Below are 17,281 nucleotides of genomic sequence, written 5' to 3'. Positions count from 1 at the left end.
ATCAAGCCCCCAAACAGTCGTACAGTCAACACGGAGATTCATCTAAAGAGCCATGTGCCCAGCGTCCCAAGCCGAAAGCCACGTCGAGACGTTCTGGAGGACGATTGTAAGCAGTGCCAGAAGAGACGAAAGGAAGAGAAAGCAGAGTTTGAAGAAAACACGCAAGAGATTAATCGGATTACGGGGCAGCTTGAGGCTCTCAGGCCCAGCGTTATAGAGGCTGTGATTCTCTCTCTGTGGTACGTTGCTTTATCTTGAATTGATTTTGGAAAGTGGAGATCTACGCCCTGGAAACTCTCAGCACAAGAACTAATTAAAGAAAATGTCTTAGGGATGACTCGAAGCGCTCGCAGCATTGGGAGGTGCATTTCAATGAGAAACTCAACAAGGCGATCGAGCTGCTGGAGAAGGCGCAGGGGTCACCAACAAACACCCAGACATCAACCAAAGGGCAAGCTTTAGGAGATGGTTTGCGCCGACAATATTCCCCGCAGATAGACGAGGAAGTCATCACGCTGAGAAAAGCCATCGAGCCTCTAATCCAGCCTGGGAATGGGCCAATTTGGCTGAAGCAGCTGGCGGAAGACATAGTCAGGTCTCTTGGATCGGAATCCGGGGCAAGGGCCTCCATTCAAGATGAACTCGTCAATATCCTTTGGAAGCTGGACTGGAAGTTGGATATATCCATGGCTGACTATACCTCAGCCAATATCGACAGCAGAATGGTTTCGAGTGCCATCGCTGCGGGTGTTGAGTTTGACACTATTCAGCTGAGGGAGAATGCGATTCCGAAGAGCTTCGAGACGACATACTCGTGGATATTCCAGGATGAGCCCCCGGTAGACCAGGACATTCCCAGGTGGCACAGCTTCCCCAAATGGCTCCAGGACGACAGTCATGAGGTCTACTGGATCACTGGGAAACCAGGTTCCGGCAAATCAACTATAATGAAGCTCATTCTACAACATGAGTCCTTACGAGACGCGCTATCTCAGTCTCTTGGATCACTGCGCCCTCTCCTCGTCAAGTACTACGCATGGCATCCAGGAAGCACGCTGCAAAAGTCCCTCGAGGGCCTCAAAAGAACCGCCATACACCAGGCTCTGAAGCAACGCCCCGAACTCGCTCCATCATTGACACCACGCCGCTGGGCCTTCTGCCAGGTGCTACGAAGCACTTCAGGCCTTCCCGCGTGGGACTCGTGGGAGATTGAAGAGTCGTTTGAAGCATTGCTGTCACTGTGTGGGAAGACGATCAAGCTCACCCTCTTTGTTGACGGGCTTGACGAGTTCGACACCCCTCCGATTGAAGTTGTCAACTGCATTCGGCATATCAAAGCACGGTGCCACAGTGGAATCAAGGTGTGCGCCGCTAGTCGACCCTGGACAGAGTTTCAGGATGAGTTCAACGACGGCCCAATGCTTCAGATGCATCTACAGACGCAGGAGGACATGAGGGACTTCATCACTAAAAGCTTTGCGGGTAACAGGGGTTTCCTCGAGCAGCAGCAGTTGCGTCCCGAAGCCACTTCGCAGCTACTCGCCGACATATTACAACGGGCAAACGGAGTCTTTCTGTGGGTGTCAATTGTCACGAAGTATCTCCTGAACGATTTCTCCGAAGGACAATCGATATCCCAAGCCCAAGACACTCTCGGACACCTCCCCACAGACCTCTCGTCGCTGTACGATGTCATATGGGCCGGTATCCGCCCACAGCACCTCGCCGACGCGTCGTACATGATGCAAGTCCTGCGAGCTGCCGACGGCCCGTTGGCATGGTTCATAATGTGGCTGATTGAAGAGTCGAGGTTTGCCCCTGTGGACATCAACGCCCTGCCCACGACCTTGACGTGGAAACGCGTCGCCATGAAGTCGCTGAAGAGGAAGCTCGCAGCTCGGACCAAGTGCATCCTGGAAGTCTGTGGGGACTCGGACGGCGGCTACGTCGACTTCATTCACCGCACTGCTCGGGATTGGGCAGTGCAGCCGGATAAATGGGAGCTCATCTGCGCTCTTGCGGCTGAAGATTTCGACCCGCACTTGTCCATCCTACAAGCCCGTACGCTCATGATCTCTGACGGCAATTACGGAGATCGAAACCGGACTTCTACGACAAACGTGTGGGATTTAGTAACGAGAACCCTCTTGCATGCCGGCGAGGTGAAAGACACACCAACGAATAGAGAACTGCTTGTACACTCCCTTAACTTACTCGATGCTCATCTCGAAAGATTATACCGGACCCTGAAGATACCAGGACTGACCGAGCTCGTTGAATCTGGAGGACTTGGCTGGTATGATTTAGGAAGCTTTCAACTGCGGAGCGGCGACAATAATCTGATCGGCTTGGCTGCGCAGTTTGCCGTGCTGCCATACGTTAAGGCTGCGTTGCCCAAATGCCGAAGAAGCTTTGCCCCTCACGGTGATGCCCCGGGTCCTCTTGAGCTAGCGATTTTTGGCTCCTCGTACTTCTCTCTATATCATTTACATGACAACGACCTTTGCTTGCCGATACCCTGCGAACGACGGTTAGCCACGGTCAGATATTTGCTAGAACAGGGGGTTTACCAGTCCAGGGTGCTCCTAGGGAGCGGAACTTGTAGCCTCAAGGACGCGATAAGAAGAGTCTCTTCAAAGGACCCGGAATACTATACCGCGGTGATAGGGTTACTGGATCAGATGGGCCTGAAGGCAAGTGCCAAATCCAAGGGGCTACGCATCAAGGATTTTCTGGAGGATATGGGCCATACATCACTATCTACTGTCAAGCTCATTACTGATAAGAAATCATTATAGCACTTACAGTTGGGCATGGTAGGCACACATATTGAGAGGCACATGTAGCAGACATCGGTTGTCATGAGGACTGGGTAACGTGGATGCCTTCCAGTAGTCACTTCGTCGTCTTTCTCTCGAACCTCCGAGAAGATAATTCTCTCGGCTTTGAGTTGCTATGTAAAATACTTCTACCTCTTTAATATTTTTAGCGCTCTCTCTCGAGTTTGTGTTAGAGACTTTACGTGTATGCAGGGCGAGGCGAGGTGATGATGCATCGTCTCTGTGGCGGCAATCTGTAATGATGTCTACAGATGCTGCATGCGTGACGCCAAAGCTTTTGCAGATAAGAATGGCATATAAAATGAACTTGAAAAATCGAATGTGCCATCTTTTTCTCTATAAACATTCATTGTCCACCTCTTGATGTATCCCATGTCTTTACTACCTTGGGTATGTCCACGAGGTGCCGGAGCAGGTCAAGTGAACAACGTCATTATGGAGCCGGTGCCTTGCGACGCGTTAGTGTTAGTGAGACAGGCAGCACCAAAGCTTATCAGTTTAAGTTCAGGGCGATAAGCCTCTCGACCTCACCCAAACAACAACCACTCAGAACCGCTATATAGGTCATCAATCGCATCGCATCTCTCCTCCTCGAATCGCCTCACCTACGACACATCTTATAGTCTCTTCTCACTGACTGTCGCCATCACATTCACAATGAAGCTCGTGTCGCGACACATACCGAAAGAGCTCGAGGACGAGCAAGTCTCGCTGCTGCCGGAGGACCCAGAGGACATGGTCAGTCCATGATGCGTCACCACATAACCCGGCCACATTTCACAAGCAAACGGCAGCTAACTGCGCACCTTGTTCCCAGTGGCATGCCTACAACCTGATAGTCCCCGGCGACCTCGTCCACGCGCACGCCGTCCGCAAAGTCGTCAACATCAACCCGGGCACCGGCGTCCCGTCCGCCGAGCGAGTCCACACCAACCTCGTCATCCGCGTCAAGTCCACCTTCTTCGATCCCGCCGTCGCCTCCCTGCGCATCTCGGGCGTCGTCGCCGCCGAGAACGAGCACGTCGCCATGGGCGCCCACCACACGCTCGACATCGAGGTCAACAGGTCATTCACCATCATCAAGCCCGACGGCTGGGACAGCGTCGCAAAGAGCGCGCTGGCGGAGGCCCTGTCGGACGACAAGAACGGCGCCATGGCCGCGGTGGTGATGCAGGAGGGCCTCGCCAACATCTGCCTCATCACGCAGTTCCGCACCGTGGTCAAGACGCGCGTCGAGAGCGTGGTGCCCAAGAAGCGCGATACGGCGGCGGACCAGGACGCCGGCATGCGGCGCTTCTTCGAAAAGACGCTGTCGTCATTACTCAGAGCGGCCGACTTTTCCGAGTCACGGCCGCTGCTACTGGCGAGCCCCGGATTCGTAGCGCAGGACTTTAAGGACTACATTGCAAAGCAGGGCCGCGACAAGTCGGACAAGGTGCTGACGGCCGTCGCCAAGCAGGCAACGGTAGTGCACGCCAATTCGGGACACGTTCACAGCTTAAACGAGGTGCTCAAGAGCCCTGAGGTGCTGGCCAAGATGAGGAATATGAAGTACGCCAAGGAGGCGCAGTACATTGACAGCTTCTTTGAGCTGCTCAAGCTCGACGACGGACGGGCATGGTACGGCACCAAGGCCGTGGAGAAGGCGGTTGCCGACGGCGCAGTCGGGCCCGGATCCGGGGTGCTACTGATCAACAACTCTCTATTCCGAAGCGAGGATCTCGCGACACGGAAAAAGTACGTTGCGCTGGTGGACAAGGTCATAAGGGATGGTGGCGATGCGCGGATATTGAGCAGCGACCACGAGAGCGGGCAGCGGCTCAAGATGCTGGGGGACATTGCGGCGATTTTGAACTATCCCATGCACGACCTGGACGACGATGAAGAGGAGGAAGCGGCGGAGCAGCCACCGCCCAGACGGGACGAGGAGGACCAGGTAGACATGTTGAATGACGTGATTTAGAATAGACGGACTGGATACCAAAATGAAAGCGAATGCGAGTTTACGTGATTCCTAAGATATGGAGCTGTATTCAAGCGGGGTGACCTTTGTATGGGGAGGCTATCGCCGTTGCCCTTCGTATCTCCTGCAAGGTTATTATCAAGCAAGTCATAATGACCAGTATTAGCCTGACCAGCCGGCAACTCTGGCCGTCCATTCCATCCATTGATGTCCCTCGGCGTTAAACGGCCACCGACTCCATGGCCTCATCGGCAGCAAAACCCCCCAAGATGACATCCATAACTCCGGGTACTGTGCGGGTTTGTGGGACTGGACGTTTGAATGCATGCATCATCCCCTGTTCAGCTCCCATGCTAGCAACCAAAATTGCCCCTCATGGCAGCGGTTTGACCCCTCAATGGCGCGGTTGACATCATTCATATAAAGACTGCAACAATTCATCCGTGGTGTTTCATTCGACTCTTCTGTGTCTCGTTCTTTTCCCTTCTTCACTTCATTTCCGTTAGAATATCTTGATCTGGTTGCCGAGTAAAGGGCTCATAAATCATTAGCAAAAATGGCGCAGAAACTCACGCTGCAGTCGACGATTAAGCTTAATTCGGGCTATCATATGCCCCTGCTGGGCTTTGGAGTGAGCATTTCCCTCACGATGGCTTCCGTCTTCATTTAGCCTTGCCGACATGGTGCTTACTGGTGCTTATTAGGTCTACCAAACGTATGTCACCACCCATTAATAGGGCACTCATCACAAACGACAAATCAATTGACCATGATCCCTTGACAGATCTGCATCTGTGGCTACCGACGTCTGCAAAGAGGCCCTGAAAATCGGCTACAGACACGTACGCACAACCCATATTCATTCTCATATGAGATACACATACTCACATTCCTCACCAGATCGACTCCGCCTCGGCATACCGCAACCAAGGCCCCTCCGCCGCCGGAATCTCCGCCGCCGGCATCCCCCGCAGCGAAGTCTTCTTCACCACCAAGGTCCCCGTCCGCGAGAAGCCCCTCGGGTACCAAAACACCCTCGACCTCGTCGACATCGCCCTCCAGGAGACGCAGCTCGAGTACCTCGACCTGGTGCTGATCCACTCGCCCTACGGCGGCGTCGAGAACCGCAAGGGCGCGTGGAAGGCCCTGGTCGAGTCCGTCGAGGCCGGCAAGGTCCGCTCCATCGGCGTCTCCAACTACGGCGTGCACCACCTCGACGAGCTCGAGGCCTACATCAAGGAGCTCGAGGCCGAGCGCGGCGGCGAGCCCGGCAAGGGCGGCGTGCTGTCCGTCGGCCAGTGGGAGATTCACCCCTGGCTGCCGCGCGACGACATTGTGCAGTGGTGCCGCGCGCGCAACGTCGCCGTCCAGGCGTACTGCCCGATTGTCCGCGGCGAGCGCTTTGGGGACCCCAAGGTTGGCGCTGTGGCGAAGAAGTACGGCAAGACGGAGGCGCAGGTGCTGCTGCGGTGGAGTTTGCAGAAGGGGCTTGTTCCGTTGGTGAAGAGCGTTACGCCGAGTCGGATTAAGGAGAATGCGGACTTGTTTGATTTTGAGTTGACGGAGGAGGAGGTGAAAGAGTTGACGACGAGCGAGTATAGTCCTTGTGCTTGGGATCCTACTGTTGAGCCTTTGGACAGGTAATTGTAGCATCGAGGACGTATCAAGTCCATGTGAATAAATTGTCATGAATGACTGGGGTCTTCCATATTCCTCTTCTCTTTCGTCTGCAAAACCTTTCCAAATAGATCTCTCGGAGCCGTGAGTTCATCTCCCGGGTTCTTACGAGGATCTCTTAAAATTTGTTAACAAGCTCTTGAAATCATCCCAAATGGATCGCCCGGCCTGATGTTTTGACTATTTGAAATCCATTCTGTAATGAAGCCGCAAGGAAGCTGCAACTGTCTCCATATTGAACGTGACCAGCAGGGTTAGGTATCAAACAGACACAAAATGCTGTAAGAATAAAGGGTAATCTCGTGCTGATAACTGTTATTGATTGGAATAGCCCATGTGACCGATTTCCATCTCACGGCCAAGCTCTATGATCATCCTACCTAGATATGCTATAGGCATGGGCGCCTTTAACTTACCCATTGCTACATGAGTCGAGGCATCTTGAACATGCAGTCGCTTCAGCTGATAGAGAACTTGGCTGTGAGGCGATGGCCCTCCCCAACCTCAAACCAGACTCTGAAACTGGTCCCTGCCGCACTGCGCACGCTATGCTCCGACAAAGTCTTCCATCTCATATATTCCTTCTCCCCAGCGCCGTAATACATCGCGAGAATCTGGCCTGCCGTGTCTGCAGGTGAGATGCTCGTCACGATATCACACCAGCGGACATAATTGTGCACGCCTACTACCATGAAGACACGCTCGCCCTGAGACGACTGTAGAAGCAGCGCGCCTGACCTCCCACTACTGTCCATAGTGAGTGTGTGGTCAGAGGTGTCAGTAGAAATCCATCCATCATTGGTAGCAGACCCGGCCCCTGACCAGACGGCCTTTTCGATCGGGACGAACGCTTGCCACGATGGCTGGTGGATGGTCAGATGTATCGCGTATGAATTGCTGTTCAAAACGACAGTGAGCAAACTGGTACCTCCAAGTTATCTAGATCCGATGCACGTACGCAGTCATCTTGAAAAGCGGTGTCTTAAAGAAAGCAGTTCCGACGTCCCTTGACCCTTTGTACGTTTCCTTGACCAGAATTGAACGTTAGTTTCCAGTTGTTTACACTACCTGGAGGGAGGGGACCGTCTTACCCCTGCATAAGCAGCGCTTGCCGAGCCAGCCATATCTTCCAGTCTATCGCCATCGCGTCCGTGGCTTACTCTGATGTCGATGAAGGCGCCATGGTTGACAATCACAAAGCTAAATATTCAATGTATCAGAGGCTCAGGAAGATCCTATAGCAAAAGTTGAGGCTTGTACTTACGGAATAGTGCGTTTCTGAAACCATTCACCGTGTTTTCTCCCCCACATGATGGAAGTATTGGTAAAAGTCACGTTCTCATACACTTTCGCGTCGAAGGCGTCGTCTCTACGGAACGTCGTTCCTACCGTCGTGGTTTCGATCCTTGCCCAGTCAGAGCGAAATTCCAGAGTAGCAGGAACGCAAACATCCAAATGCTCGTCGTCATGGCCATGCTTGACCAGACAATCAATCTCCTCGTCGTGCAAAGGCAGATACTCCTCTGCGAGATCTTCTGCCCAGAAGACCTGGTTCTGGTGGACGTGATCCACGGTGTTGTTTCGTCGACGAACAGTCAATTCAGTACCCTTGGACTCGATAATCTCGGCCACCTCTGAAGCATGAGCCATGGACAGATCCTCGAATTCCTCCGTGAGATCCTTTGCGACCAACACCGACGGGTACCAGTGAGCCGACCCGTCAGGGAACTCTGCGAGATATTCAAAGTGACGGCCGTGATCTGTGTCTGTTCGCAGCCGCCGACCACACTTGGCCTCTCTAGCCTGGCGAAGCCCAACAACTGGGACGTCGCGAATTTGAACACGTTCGATAGCTGTCTGTTTGAACTGGGAAAGAGGAAGAGGCATGCGGGTCAAGTTTGCAGACTGGTTGTTGGAACCGGATGCAAGACGATTGGCGATGTCGGATTCAAGAAAGAAGTCGAGGAGTGCGGGCAGTGCACTGCCCGGGAGAGCAACAAAGACGACGCGAACACATCCGTATGCTACTTGATGGTCGACGATAAGCCGAAGCAGACGGGGAGGGAGACGGTCAATCCAAGGAGTGAACTCCTCATAGCTTCCTTGGATGGCCTTCCGAAGGAGGGGAGAATAGATGCGACGCTCACATCCGTACTGGCCACGAGCCTTGGTGATATCAACCTGGAGGACACCATCGTACGGTTTGAAGCCCAACGCCTTCTCGGGCTCTGTGATGGCACGGCGCTGGAGATCCTTGGCCGCGCGAGTCATTATTCTGAAGGATTTGACCTTCATGCTATGCTTGTGTGGGAGCTCCTGCGTTCCCATCTTCTTGACGGCTTCATGGTACTGTAAGAGTCGCTGAGCATAGAAGGCATCGGCGCGGGCCCGCTCGCCGAAGTTCAAGAAGAGCATGTTGCCGCTGGGGCGGTCCTTACCGAGGCCGAGTACGACCGCTTTCCCGTCACCTGCATTTCCTCTCGGATAGTATTTGACGGTTGGAAGCTTATGAGGATCCGCGATGACGCCGTTCACATCAGGGAAGAGACGACGATTGGAATCCAAAATGACGCTGTTGCCAGATCCGACATAGTAGCTCTCGCCTTCGACGCGGTACACCTGGTAAAACAAAAGCGTAAGTATGGCAGCCCAAACCACGCGGTGGAGAGAAAGCCTTACCTTGGTTGTTCGTCCTGATCCCCCCTCTGACCCAACCCAGCCATCTCCAACGCCAAGAGCAACGGTATCGAAAATACCCCCTCGCCAGTCGCCACTGACAACCTCCCCTCCGGTCGCTATATAGCCTTGCGGCTGGAAGCGGCCGTGACGGGCAGATTCAAGTCCTCTATTCCATGAAAGGTAAGCATTAGGTCTTGCTCCATCTATCATCAGAATCCGGTGGATTACACATACCCGTTATCACACCGTCATAAGCCAGCCCTGCAACTACCCCTGCCATAATGGGAGCAGCAGCACCCCCGGTTGAGACAGTAAGCGCCCCTGCGCCCATCACGACCAGCGTGCGTGTGGCCTGTTCTTCAGCTTGCCAGAATTCGTCCTTCTCCCCTCTCACGAGGTGAACAAGACCTATGTGATTGAGAGATGAGCAAACGAACAACGCAGGGACGGTGAGTAAATACCTTTGATGTGACCAACTAGTGGAATGCTATCGGCCATGTTAGCAATGGTTTTGACTGGGTGCTGCGTCCAGGCATCCGTAAACTGATGCCAGGTCTCCTTTGCTCCTTCGGCATCGCCAGTGACGAACTGCCATGCAGACTTAAGTTGAGAGATGAGAGGGATAGTGCTCATGTTCGATGTTGGCAGGTAGTTTGGCGTGGGAAAACTGTGATGTGTCTATGATTGTTGCCGATGGGGATCGAAAGAAGATGGAGTCAGAGATGAACATGGCAGCTGGAGGAGTCCATGAGTGGGAGATGATGGTGGGGTAAGTTGGATACTGACTGCCCTGCGGCCGGGTTGATTCTGTCGTCTCTGCAAGCCAATCATCCATGGACAACTGTCGCATGTTTTGGGGGCTGCTGTGTGGTTGCATGTGGAAGCGCGCGACAGATATCTACGAACTGACGAATTAGCGCTGCTGAAGCACACCGAACCCATGGGGTCAACCAGTGATAGATCCTTTGGAGAGTAGACCAACGATAACATCCTATAAAGATGTACCAGTACTTAGTGAGTTGAGCGTCTCATGTCAGCGAAACGAACTATATTCTATTGACCTCAACTTCGAGGGGGGCCAAATGTGAGCTTTCCAATACATATCTTAGGTACGTAGCAACCAATTGTTTTCCCATAATTCTGCTGTCAATTAATAAGAGGATACTAGCATTTCCGGCTCTTGTAAAGGAAGCTAACTGATCTACCTCTTACTACATGCGGCCCACTAAGGTACCCTGGTTAAGAAGTCATCTTTAAATCTAACGACATGCATCCGCCTTCTATTGTATTAACAGATGAGTCAAAGCAGGAGGTAAATTCAGAGTAGTAATATGATAATATAAATACTATGTAAGCCTAGAGTATCTAATAGATCTATCCAAAGCCCATCAAGGATTACTACTTAAACTACGCCATGTCCAGAAGACAACAAGTCCATGCGGCTCTGTTGTCTAGATACCCATGTTCCAAGGGCATGTGGGGGCAACGGAGAAAAGAACAAAAAGATAAACCCGGAAGGGGGTGCGTCAGTGAAGCGGGCACGAATAGCGAGGATGGACGCTCGCAACTTGATAAGAGGACAGCAGCTGAATAGCAGCTAATGCACACAGGCGGGGCCTATACTTATAGACTCAGAGAAGAGCAAAGAGAAAGAAAGGGAAAGAGGACGGTGCAGAGTCGAGGCTGGGTTCAAGTGAAAAGTGAATATACATGTAGTTCACGTTTTGACCTCGCCCTGTTTCTTGACTATTTACCTAGAGACTGGGGTTCAGTGCGCCTTAGATATTGTAGTTTTTTCGTATAGTATGTATAAGTCCCACCCCGTTGACGATGGATTGAGTTACTTGGAACTTCACACATCGTGCATACTCGTACATACAAATTCTCATTACAACAACTACACCTCATACCTAGTCGAAATGCCCGTGCCACCACCTATATCTGCATCAATGGCTCGGTTTTAACCTTTACCTACTGAAGATGAAGATTAAGATGAAGATCACTAGCTGGCCTTGCTCTAGTTATCCTCTGTCTTCTTGCGCTGAATGTTCATCAATGCCGGAGCGACATTCCTATAGTGTCGATACCCCTCTTGCATTATAGCATTAAGGACGGCGATCTATAACAAAGGTCTATATGAATAAAACCTCATGGATGGTTGGGATCTTCTGTCTTCTTCTTTTCTTTCATCTGCAGGATCTTCTTAAGTAGACCTCTCGGACCTCGAGTAGATCTCTCAAGATCTGCCTGGCTAGATTCCTCGGAAGCTTGAGTAGATCCCTCGGAATCTTCCGCCTTCTTCTCTTCTTTCGTCTTTGAAATCATCGTGAGTAGATCTCTCGATGTGATACTTTTGCAATACAGATACCCCTTCTGTATTGTAGAGGCAATCGTCTCCATATTGAATGTGACAAGCAGAGTCAGCAAGGAGACACAAAATGCCGTGACAGCAAAGGGTAATCTCGTGCTGAAATCCGTTATGTTTGGGATCGCCCACAGTGCCTAGGTGGTGCATTGTCAGGCCAGGGAGTCACTCCGAGAACCCGGGTCATATAACTCACAGCGCAGAACCCCAACGGCAGATAGAAAATGCTGACGTATGTGAGCAGCATGACATTCTGTCCCAGCTTCGTCGCAACTCTTGCCTCTTGGACCGAACTCCACGCAAATTCCTGTACTTGATAAGCATACACCTTCTGGTAGAGGCATATACCCTTGACTTACAATCTGAAGGAGATCTCTGGCTATCTGATCCAGCTCGTCCAACCTCTTCGTGACGCCAGGTTCAAACTCTTCCTCTAAGTACTTGAGCAGCTTTTTTCGACTTTCATATGGCTCGCGTCTTATGGAAGGTTTATTCATAAACATCCTGGCCTCTGAGATCTGACTTGCCAGACTACGGCGAAGGTCGGCCAATTTCCGCGCATCCTTTGCGAGGTCATCCATCGTCTGGGGGTCTTTCCCTTGGGACATCAGTTGGCCCTCGCGCTGTGCAAAGATTGTCAGTAATTGCTCCGGCTGTATCGAGCCCTTGAGTGATATAGCAGGAGTACACCTTACCCTCCGAGACAACCACTCCCCAGCCTTGCTACACAATTCTGACCATTGTGTGTTGGCGTGTGTCAGGAATTGATGGAAGAAATCAACGAGATTATCTGGAATGCAGCCATACGGTAATGTACTCAGGTACACTGTTGAAGGTCTGCCAATGGACAATACCCACATTACTCTACTCACCTTGCCACCAGAAGTTTGCGAAAGGCTGTCAGATGAAAACTGGTCAAGAGGGAGCCATAAGGCAATAGAATGAGTTGTGCTCAGGCCCCCGCGGGAGACAGCTATTTCCAAGCTGCCTGCTGTCAACTTTTCATTCTTTGGTATTTTGAATGGCACTCTCGACCAGACTGAGCTATCAGTTTCGTCGGTCAAAAGGCTAAGAAGGGTTGTCTCATTAGAGTTCCTCCCAAAAATGAGTTCACTGAGGGAAAGGGGCACAACTTACAACAGAAAGCTCCGTCTTCGAGGATATTTGTCATACAGCCCCCAGACATTGTGAACTTCTTCTGGGAAATCAAGGCGCAGGTCTCCGTCGAATGCTTCGGACAAGAGAGCCACGTCCCCGCCATTCCATCCGCCAGATGCACAGCACCACTCTTTAGACATTATCCCCGTTGTATTTGCTCTTCGTTTGAGCAATTCTCGCACGAGGTCGAGTTGTCCCTTTTTCAGGGCAGTTCGAAGCGGCGTCATACCCGAATAATCCTCGGAGTTAATATCTGCTCCCCCGGACATGAGAGCTTTCGCAATCTCTAAACGCCCGTTTTCCGCAGCCAGATGTAGGGCAGTTTGACCGTGTCGGTTCCTCTGATCGAGTTTCATTCCACATCGCAACATGAGCTTGACTCCGTCGAGTTTACCTTCTTTAACCAGCAGGTGTAGCGTGCTATTGTCGATGGGTATCAACCTCTTCACAACTTCCTCCTCGTTGGCCATTGTCGCCCACCAAAGCGGCGTCTGAGAGTATCGATCCCCCATGTTTGCATCGGCACCGTGGTTCAGTAACATTTCCACTGCATCAACCCGTCCACATTGAGCAGCCCATATGAGCGGCGTTCGACCACAGTCATCTTTTGCATTTACATTGACGCCACCCCTCAATAACAGGAGCTGCAACACCTCAACTTGTCCACGCAATGCGGACCATGATAAAGGGCTCAAAGTGTTCTTGACTGAAGCACACGCTTGGATCAATAGAATGTCCAAGCGGTAAGGGTCTTCTTTGCGTGCGGCCTCTAGTATGTCGTTCTCGAGCTTTGCATCCCATGCAAGATCTTTCCTGGGGAGCAGCAGATTCAGTACACTCTCTTTTCTCGTTACTAGAGCCCTGCCGAGCGCCGTCATGTCAGATTTGTCTTTTTTGTTGATGTCAATCCCATCTGTCTCGAGCAGAAGGTCGACAATGTCATAGTTGCTTTCGCTCGCGGCCAGATGTAGTGCCGTGGAACCGTTCGCGTCGGTTGTGTTTACGTCGATATCAAACGTCGTAAGAAGTAACTCCACGACGCGGCCGTCGGCGGAATAATGCCCAGCCGCTGCAAAGAATGCATGTTTGTAGTTGTCGGGGTTGATTTTGTTCTTATCTTGCAGCATCATCTCGACTATGTCAAGACAGTCATGCTGCACAGCGTAAGTAAGCGGAGTGTTCCCGCAAGTGTCGACTGCATTGAGGTCGGCATCAGATTCTTGAAGCAACAGCTTCACACGTTCTGTATCCCCCCTTCTCACTACGAGGGACAATGGGGATTCCCCAGGCAAGTCCCCAGAGAGCGAAGTATCCACAGCATCGCCCATGATGATTGCCCGTAGAAGTCTCGCGAGTTATGGTAGGTTCAAAGGGAAGACATGCAAACGAAGAATTAGAAACGACTGCAGTGGCTGAATTTGCAGTAGAGAGGACTAGAGGAGACTGTACTTCAGAGGCTTCCAATTCTCATATATACAGACAAAGGTATGATATACCATCTTCCACTGGCTACTTTGGCCTCTTTTTCACCACTCTTTGCAGATGACGTAGCGCCCAAAATGTCGTGGGAGCTATCAGTGGCTCGTCTATTAATATGCATGCAAGCCTCGCGAGGCAACCAGGCTATGCAGGGTGGGCTGTGCCTGTTGGGGTCGGCTTGGGCTTCGGGATACTACATTGATATTGCTGCAAGATTGTCAATGGTATCGGAGGCCGTCTTCGTGGCTGATGGTGCATTCAGCGCCCCAATTGTGAGTTCTCTGAATGATCCAGGATTTCGCAAGTATTGTGACGCCATCTTCAGTCCTATCTCACAACATGAGGAGCGGATTTTACATGTCCAGTTGCCTCAAGTTGAATTGCCGGCGGCTAATGCCCATCTGAACCTGCATATTGCAGGACGAGCTACGTAGCCCGTTGCAATTCCTGTGGCTCAGCATGCAAGCATCCAGATGCTAGCAGAGGAAAGGGACCGGAATAGTAGTTTAGAGATTAGAAGAATCTACTACCTACCTATGCATCACTTGCAGCATTTGAAGGAGAAAGATGAGGTCCAGGCATCGTTCGTATTGCCATCACGTGACAGCGTACCGGTCTCGCGTCAACAGGCGTCACGCCCGCTCTGCCACTGTTTCTCCCTCAATCTTACCCCGCGACAACAACAAAGCAAAACAAAAAACAACAAAGAAGACTATCGTCACTACCAAACATGCAATGCTCGTCCACTCATTGAACCCACCGCAGTTGCCAGGATGCGCGTCCAGAGAACCTTTACCGTGGTGCCGGCTCCGGGGCCGGCCGAGCGAACCCCCGTCGACAATCGCCCTATGACATCCAAGCAAGTCCGCAAGGCCTACCGCGAAGCCAACCGTGTCCCGCGCGTGTCCAAGGCAGAGCTCCGGAGACAGGAGAGGGCCGAGCAGGAGCGCATACGAAAGGAGCTCGAGAAGGAAAAGGCCGCGAGCAAGGCAAAGGCGCTGAGGGAGAAGAAACGGGCAAAGGAGCAGGCGGAGCGAGAGGAGAAGAAGAAGAAGGGCCTGCCCCTGGTCAACGTCCGGCCCAGTCAAGATACCATTGCGCGGTTTGTGAGAGGGAACGGATCGGGGAGCAAGAGAGATTGCCAGGGGCGAGACACTTCAGCAGCGCCAGTCTTGCCGACAGTGGAGGAGTCTGAGGAGGAGGACGATCTTCCCAGCCCGAAGCGATTCTGCGAAACGAAGCATGAACTCAAGGGAATTATTGAGGAGCCTGAGCAAGATGAAGCGGGGACTGTGCCTGAGCGAGGAGAATCGGAGACTCCCGCTGCGCCTGAAGAGCCTCTCACTGAGCTTGACACTGTACCACACAATGAGCCCGTCGCCGAAGAAGACTTTCTGGAAGGATTTGAGGTAATGTCGGACGATGAAATTTCCAAACTATCATTTAACGCAGTGGTTGCAAAGGGCAAGGTCAAAGACCAAGAGGATCCTCCCCCTATAGGGCCAGATGCCACGCCGAGCGAGGGAGAAAGCGTGCTTGATGAGACCACAGCACGGCAACCAGATCCTCCCAATTCAATCAAGAACCCTGAAGCAATGGCTCTTCCAGACTTTGACTTGATATCCGATGATGAGGATGATCTAGAGCTGGAGATGCTGGCTCTAGACGTTGTCCTGACCCCCCAACAGCAGCTACCAAAAGAAGCAATGGAGAAGCCTTTGCCCCCCAAACCACAGAACTATGTTCCCACAAAATCAAGCTACGAAACGGATCTCGGGCTGGCCGCTGGCCTTGAAGAACCAAGCCCTACGAAGCATCAGGCGTCTCTCATGCCACCACCACCACTACCGGCAGCTCCGCAGCGCCCACGCTCCCAAGCCTCACCTGTCGCGATGAAACCACAGGCACCTCCTCTCAGTACACAGCAGATCCTCTATAACATGGACGACTTCTTCCCCACATCATCGCAGCAGGCAGCCGAACTGGAGGGGGAGGAGACTACATTCATCTCTCAACACACGACATCGGGCTCCATGCCTGCACCCCAAGCCGCAAGTCCTATAGTAAAGAAGAACTCGCCTCTACCCCTAGACGCAGCGTCTTCATCTCCCGGAACTCCGAAGCCGTTCTTTACCGCTTCAGGGACGAACGAAAGAATAGCTGTCGCCTTGCTACATAGTCGACGAACGGCAGAGCGGGAGGAGGAGGAGAGACGGCGGACTGCAGAGTTGGAAGCCCTTGCATTCGAAGAAGCCAAGAGGAGAGCAGCCGAGCGTCGCGCTGAAGAGAGACAAGCGGAAAGTCAAGCGGAAAGTAGGCCAATCACAACGGCTGAGTCTACAAAGGCTAGGGTGTATGAACAACCGCAAATCCCTCGACAAGGGAGGCCAGTTGCTGCAACGTCGCCACAGTTTCCGACAGGCAAAGCGTTCATACCGAATGCGAACCGTGCAGCCAGCAGGGTGGTTACGCAGAGGAGGCCCCTTGCTGAGAGCCGCGCAAACGCGGCTTTGCCTGGCAAATTGCCTCCTGCAGCTGAGGTGAAGAATAGAGCACCATATCAAGGCGCAGTGTCTCGGCAGCAGCCCTCCCGACCTACGCACGCGAACACACCTCTACCTCCAAAGGCACAAAACATACCCTCTTTTCCGAAAGACCACGATATGCCTATCAAGACGTCCAATAAAGAGAACAAGGCCGCTCCTGAAGTCGATGAGTTTAAGGACCTGATGGCTTCTCAGGAGTCGGAATTCGGCGGGAGCTGGATGGACGAGCTGGCGACGGAGCTTTCCCTATGATGTACATACCTAATACACACAGGACGATATACGGCCGCAGAGATGGTCACGAGAGACGATATACCCCTTTGGATTAGACGGCGGACAAGACGGCGGACCGGACTGATTTATTTCGGCGAAAAGGAACGTTTTCTGGAGGCATACTGGCTGGTTTTGCATTGCGTGGCGACTATTGCTTTTGTTCATCTAGAAATTGAGCGTAGCATCAAGTTGAATGTATTCTTTTTACTCGGCTTACCTACTGTACTGTACTGCTAGCGATGACAGGTGAATCGAATGCTTCCTCACTTTAATCAACAACTCAGTAAATACTCTAAGCCAA

The 17,281-nt window shown here is 52.2% G+C and overlaps 9 protein-coding genes across 9 annotated transcripts; 4 read left to right on the top strand and 5 right to left on the bottom strand.

Moving 5' to 3' along the window:
* Positions 1 to 686: 686 nt before the first annotated feature.
* Positions 687 to 2,798, top strand: BBK36DRAFT_1121703 (hypothetical protein; the record flags this gene model as incomplete). Its single annotated transcript, XM_024890857.1, has 1 exon — positions 687 to 2,798. One exon carries the CDS (start codon positions 687 to 689, stop codon positions 2,796 to 2,798), a length of 2,112 nt encoding a protein of 703 aa, XP_024748413.1.
* Positions 2,799 to 3,497: 699 nt separating this feature from the next.
* On the top strand, positions 3,498 to 4,803 carry BBK36DRAFT_1121778 (hypothetical protein; the record flags this gene model as incomplete). The annotated part of the gene is made up of 2 exons (XM_024890866.1): positions 3,498 to 3,578; positions 3,658 to 4,803. The coding sequence occupies 2 exons, from the start codon at positions 3,498 to 3,500 to the stop codon at positions 4,801 to 4,803; spliced, it is 1,227 nt and encodes a 408-aa protein (XP_024748412.1).
* Positions 4,804 to 5,083: 280 nt separating this feature from the next.
* Positions 5,084 to 6,447, top strand: BBK36DRAFT_1135665 (Aldo/keto reductase; the record flags this gene model as incomplete). Its single annotated transcript, XM_024892721.1, has 5 exons — positions 5,084 to 5,233; positions 5,333 to 5,434; positions 5,508 to 5,518; positions 5,588 to 5,645; positions 5,704 to 6,447. Exons 2-5 carry the CDS (start codon positions 5,360 to 5,362, stop codon positions 6,445 to 6,447), a joined length of 888 nt encoding a protein of 295 aa, XP_024748411.1. The 5' UTR covers positions 5,084 to 5,233; positions 5,333 to 5,359.
* Positions 6,448 to 6,938: 491 nt separating this feature from the next.
* On the bottom strand, positions 6,939 to 7,373 carry BBK36DRAFT_55533 (lectin; the record flags this gene model as incomplete). Its single annotated transcript, XM_024898256.1, has 1 exon — positions 6,939 to 7,373. A coding segment is annotated over one exon (435 nt), but the record flags the coding sequence as incomplete, so codon positions are not given.
* A 171-nt stretch (positions 7,374 to 7,544) lies between these two features.
* On the bottom strand, positions 7,545 to 9,792 carry BBK36DRAFT_1122412 (hypothetical protein; the record flags this gene model as incomplete). The annotated part of the gene is made up of 5 exons (XM_024890940.1): positions 7,545 to 7,680; positions 7,745 to 9,099; positions 9,160 to 9,323; positions 9,394 to 9,567; positions 9,621 to 9,792. 5 exons carry the CDS (start codon positions 9,790 to 9,792, stop codon positions 7,545 to 7,547), a joined length of 2,001 nt encoding a protein of 666 aa, XP_024748409.1.
* A 2,085-nt stretch (positions 9,793 to 11,877) lies between these two features.
* On the bottom strand, positions 11,878 to 12,354 carry BBK36DRAFT_1102280 (hypothetical protein; the record flags this gene model as incomplete). Its single annotated transcript, XM_024889167.1, has 2 exons — positions 11,878 to 12,147; positions 12,220 to 12,354. Coding segments are annotated over 2 exons (405 nt in total), but the record flags the coding sequence as incomplete, so codon positions are not given.
* A 489-nt stretch (positions 12,355 to 12,843) lies between these two features.
* BBK36DRAFT_1082459 (ankyrin repeat protein) lies at positions 12,844 to 13,098 on the bottom strand (the record flags this gene model as incomplete). The annotated part of the gene is made up of 1 exon (XM_024888925.1): positions 12,844 to 13,098. A coding segment is annotated over one exon (255 nt), but the record flags the coding sequence as incomplete, so codon positions are not given.
* An 18-nt stretch (positions 13,099 to 13,116) lies between these two features.
* On the bottom strand, positions 13,117 to 13,962 carry BBK36DRAFT_1101281 (ankyrin; the record flags this gene model as incomplete). Its single annotated transcript, XM_024889155.1, has 2 exons — positions 13,117 to 13,335; positions 13,819 to 13,962. Coding segments are annotated over 2 exons (363 nt in total), but the record flags the coding sequence as incomplete, so codon positions are not given.
* A 972-nt stretch (positions 13,963 to 14,934) lies between these two features.
* Positions 14,935 to 16,959, top strand: BBK36DRAFT_1122372 (hypothetical protein; the record flags this gene model as incomplete). Its single annotated transcript, XM_024890937.1, has 1 exon — positions 14,935 to 16,959. One exon carries the CDS (start codon positions 14,935 to 14,937, stop codon positions 16,957 to 16,959), a length of 2,025 nt encoding a protein of 674 aa, XP_024748405.1.
* Between the last annotated feature and the right edge of the window lie 322 nt (positions 16,960 to 17,281).

The sequence above is a fragment of the Trichoderma citrinoviride genome (genome assembly GCF_003025115.1).
Source record: "Trichoderma citrinoviride strain TUCIM 6016 unplaced genomic scaffold BBK36scaffold_9, whole genome shotgun sequence".
In the NCBI taxonomy this organism is placed as follows: domain Eukaryota; kingdom Fungi; phylum Ascomycota; class Sordariomycetes; order Hypocreales; family Hypocreaceae; genus Trichoderma; species Trichoderma citrinoviride.
Note: the sequence above shows the minus strand (reverse complement) of the source record. Positions and strands in the feature narration are given on the sequence as shown.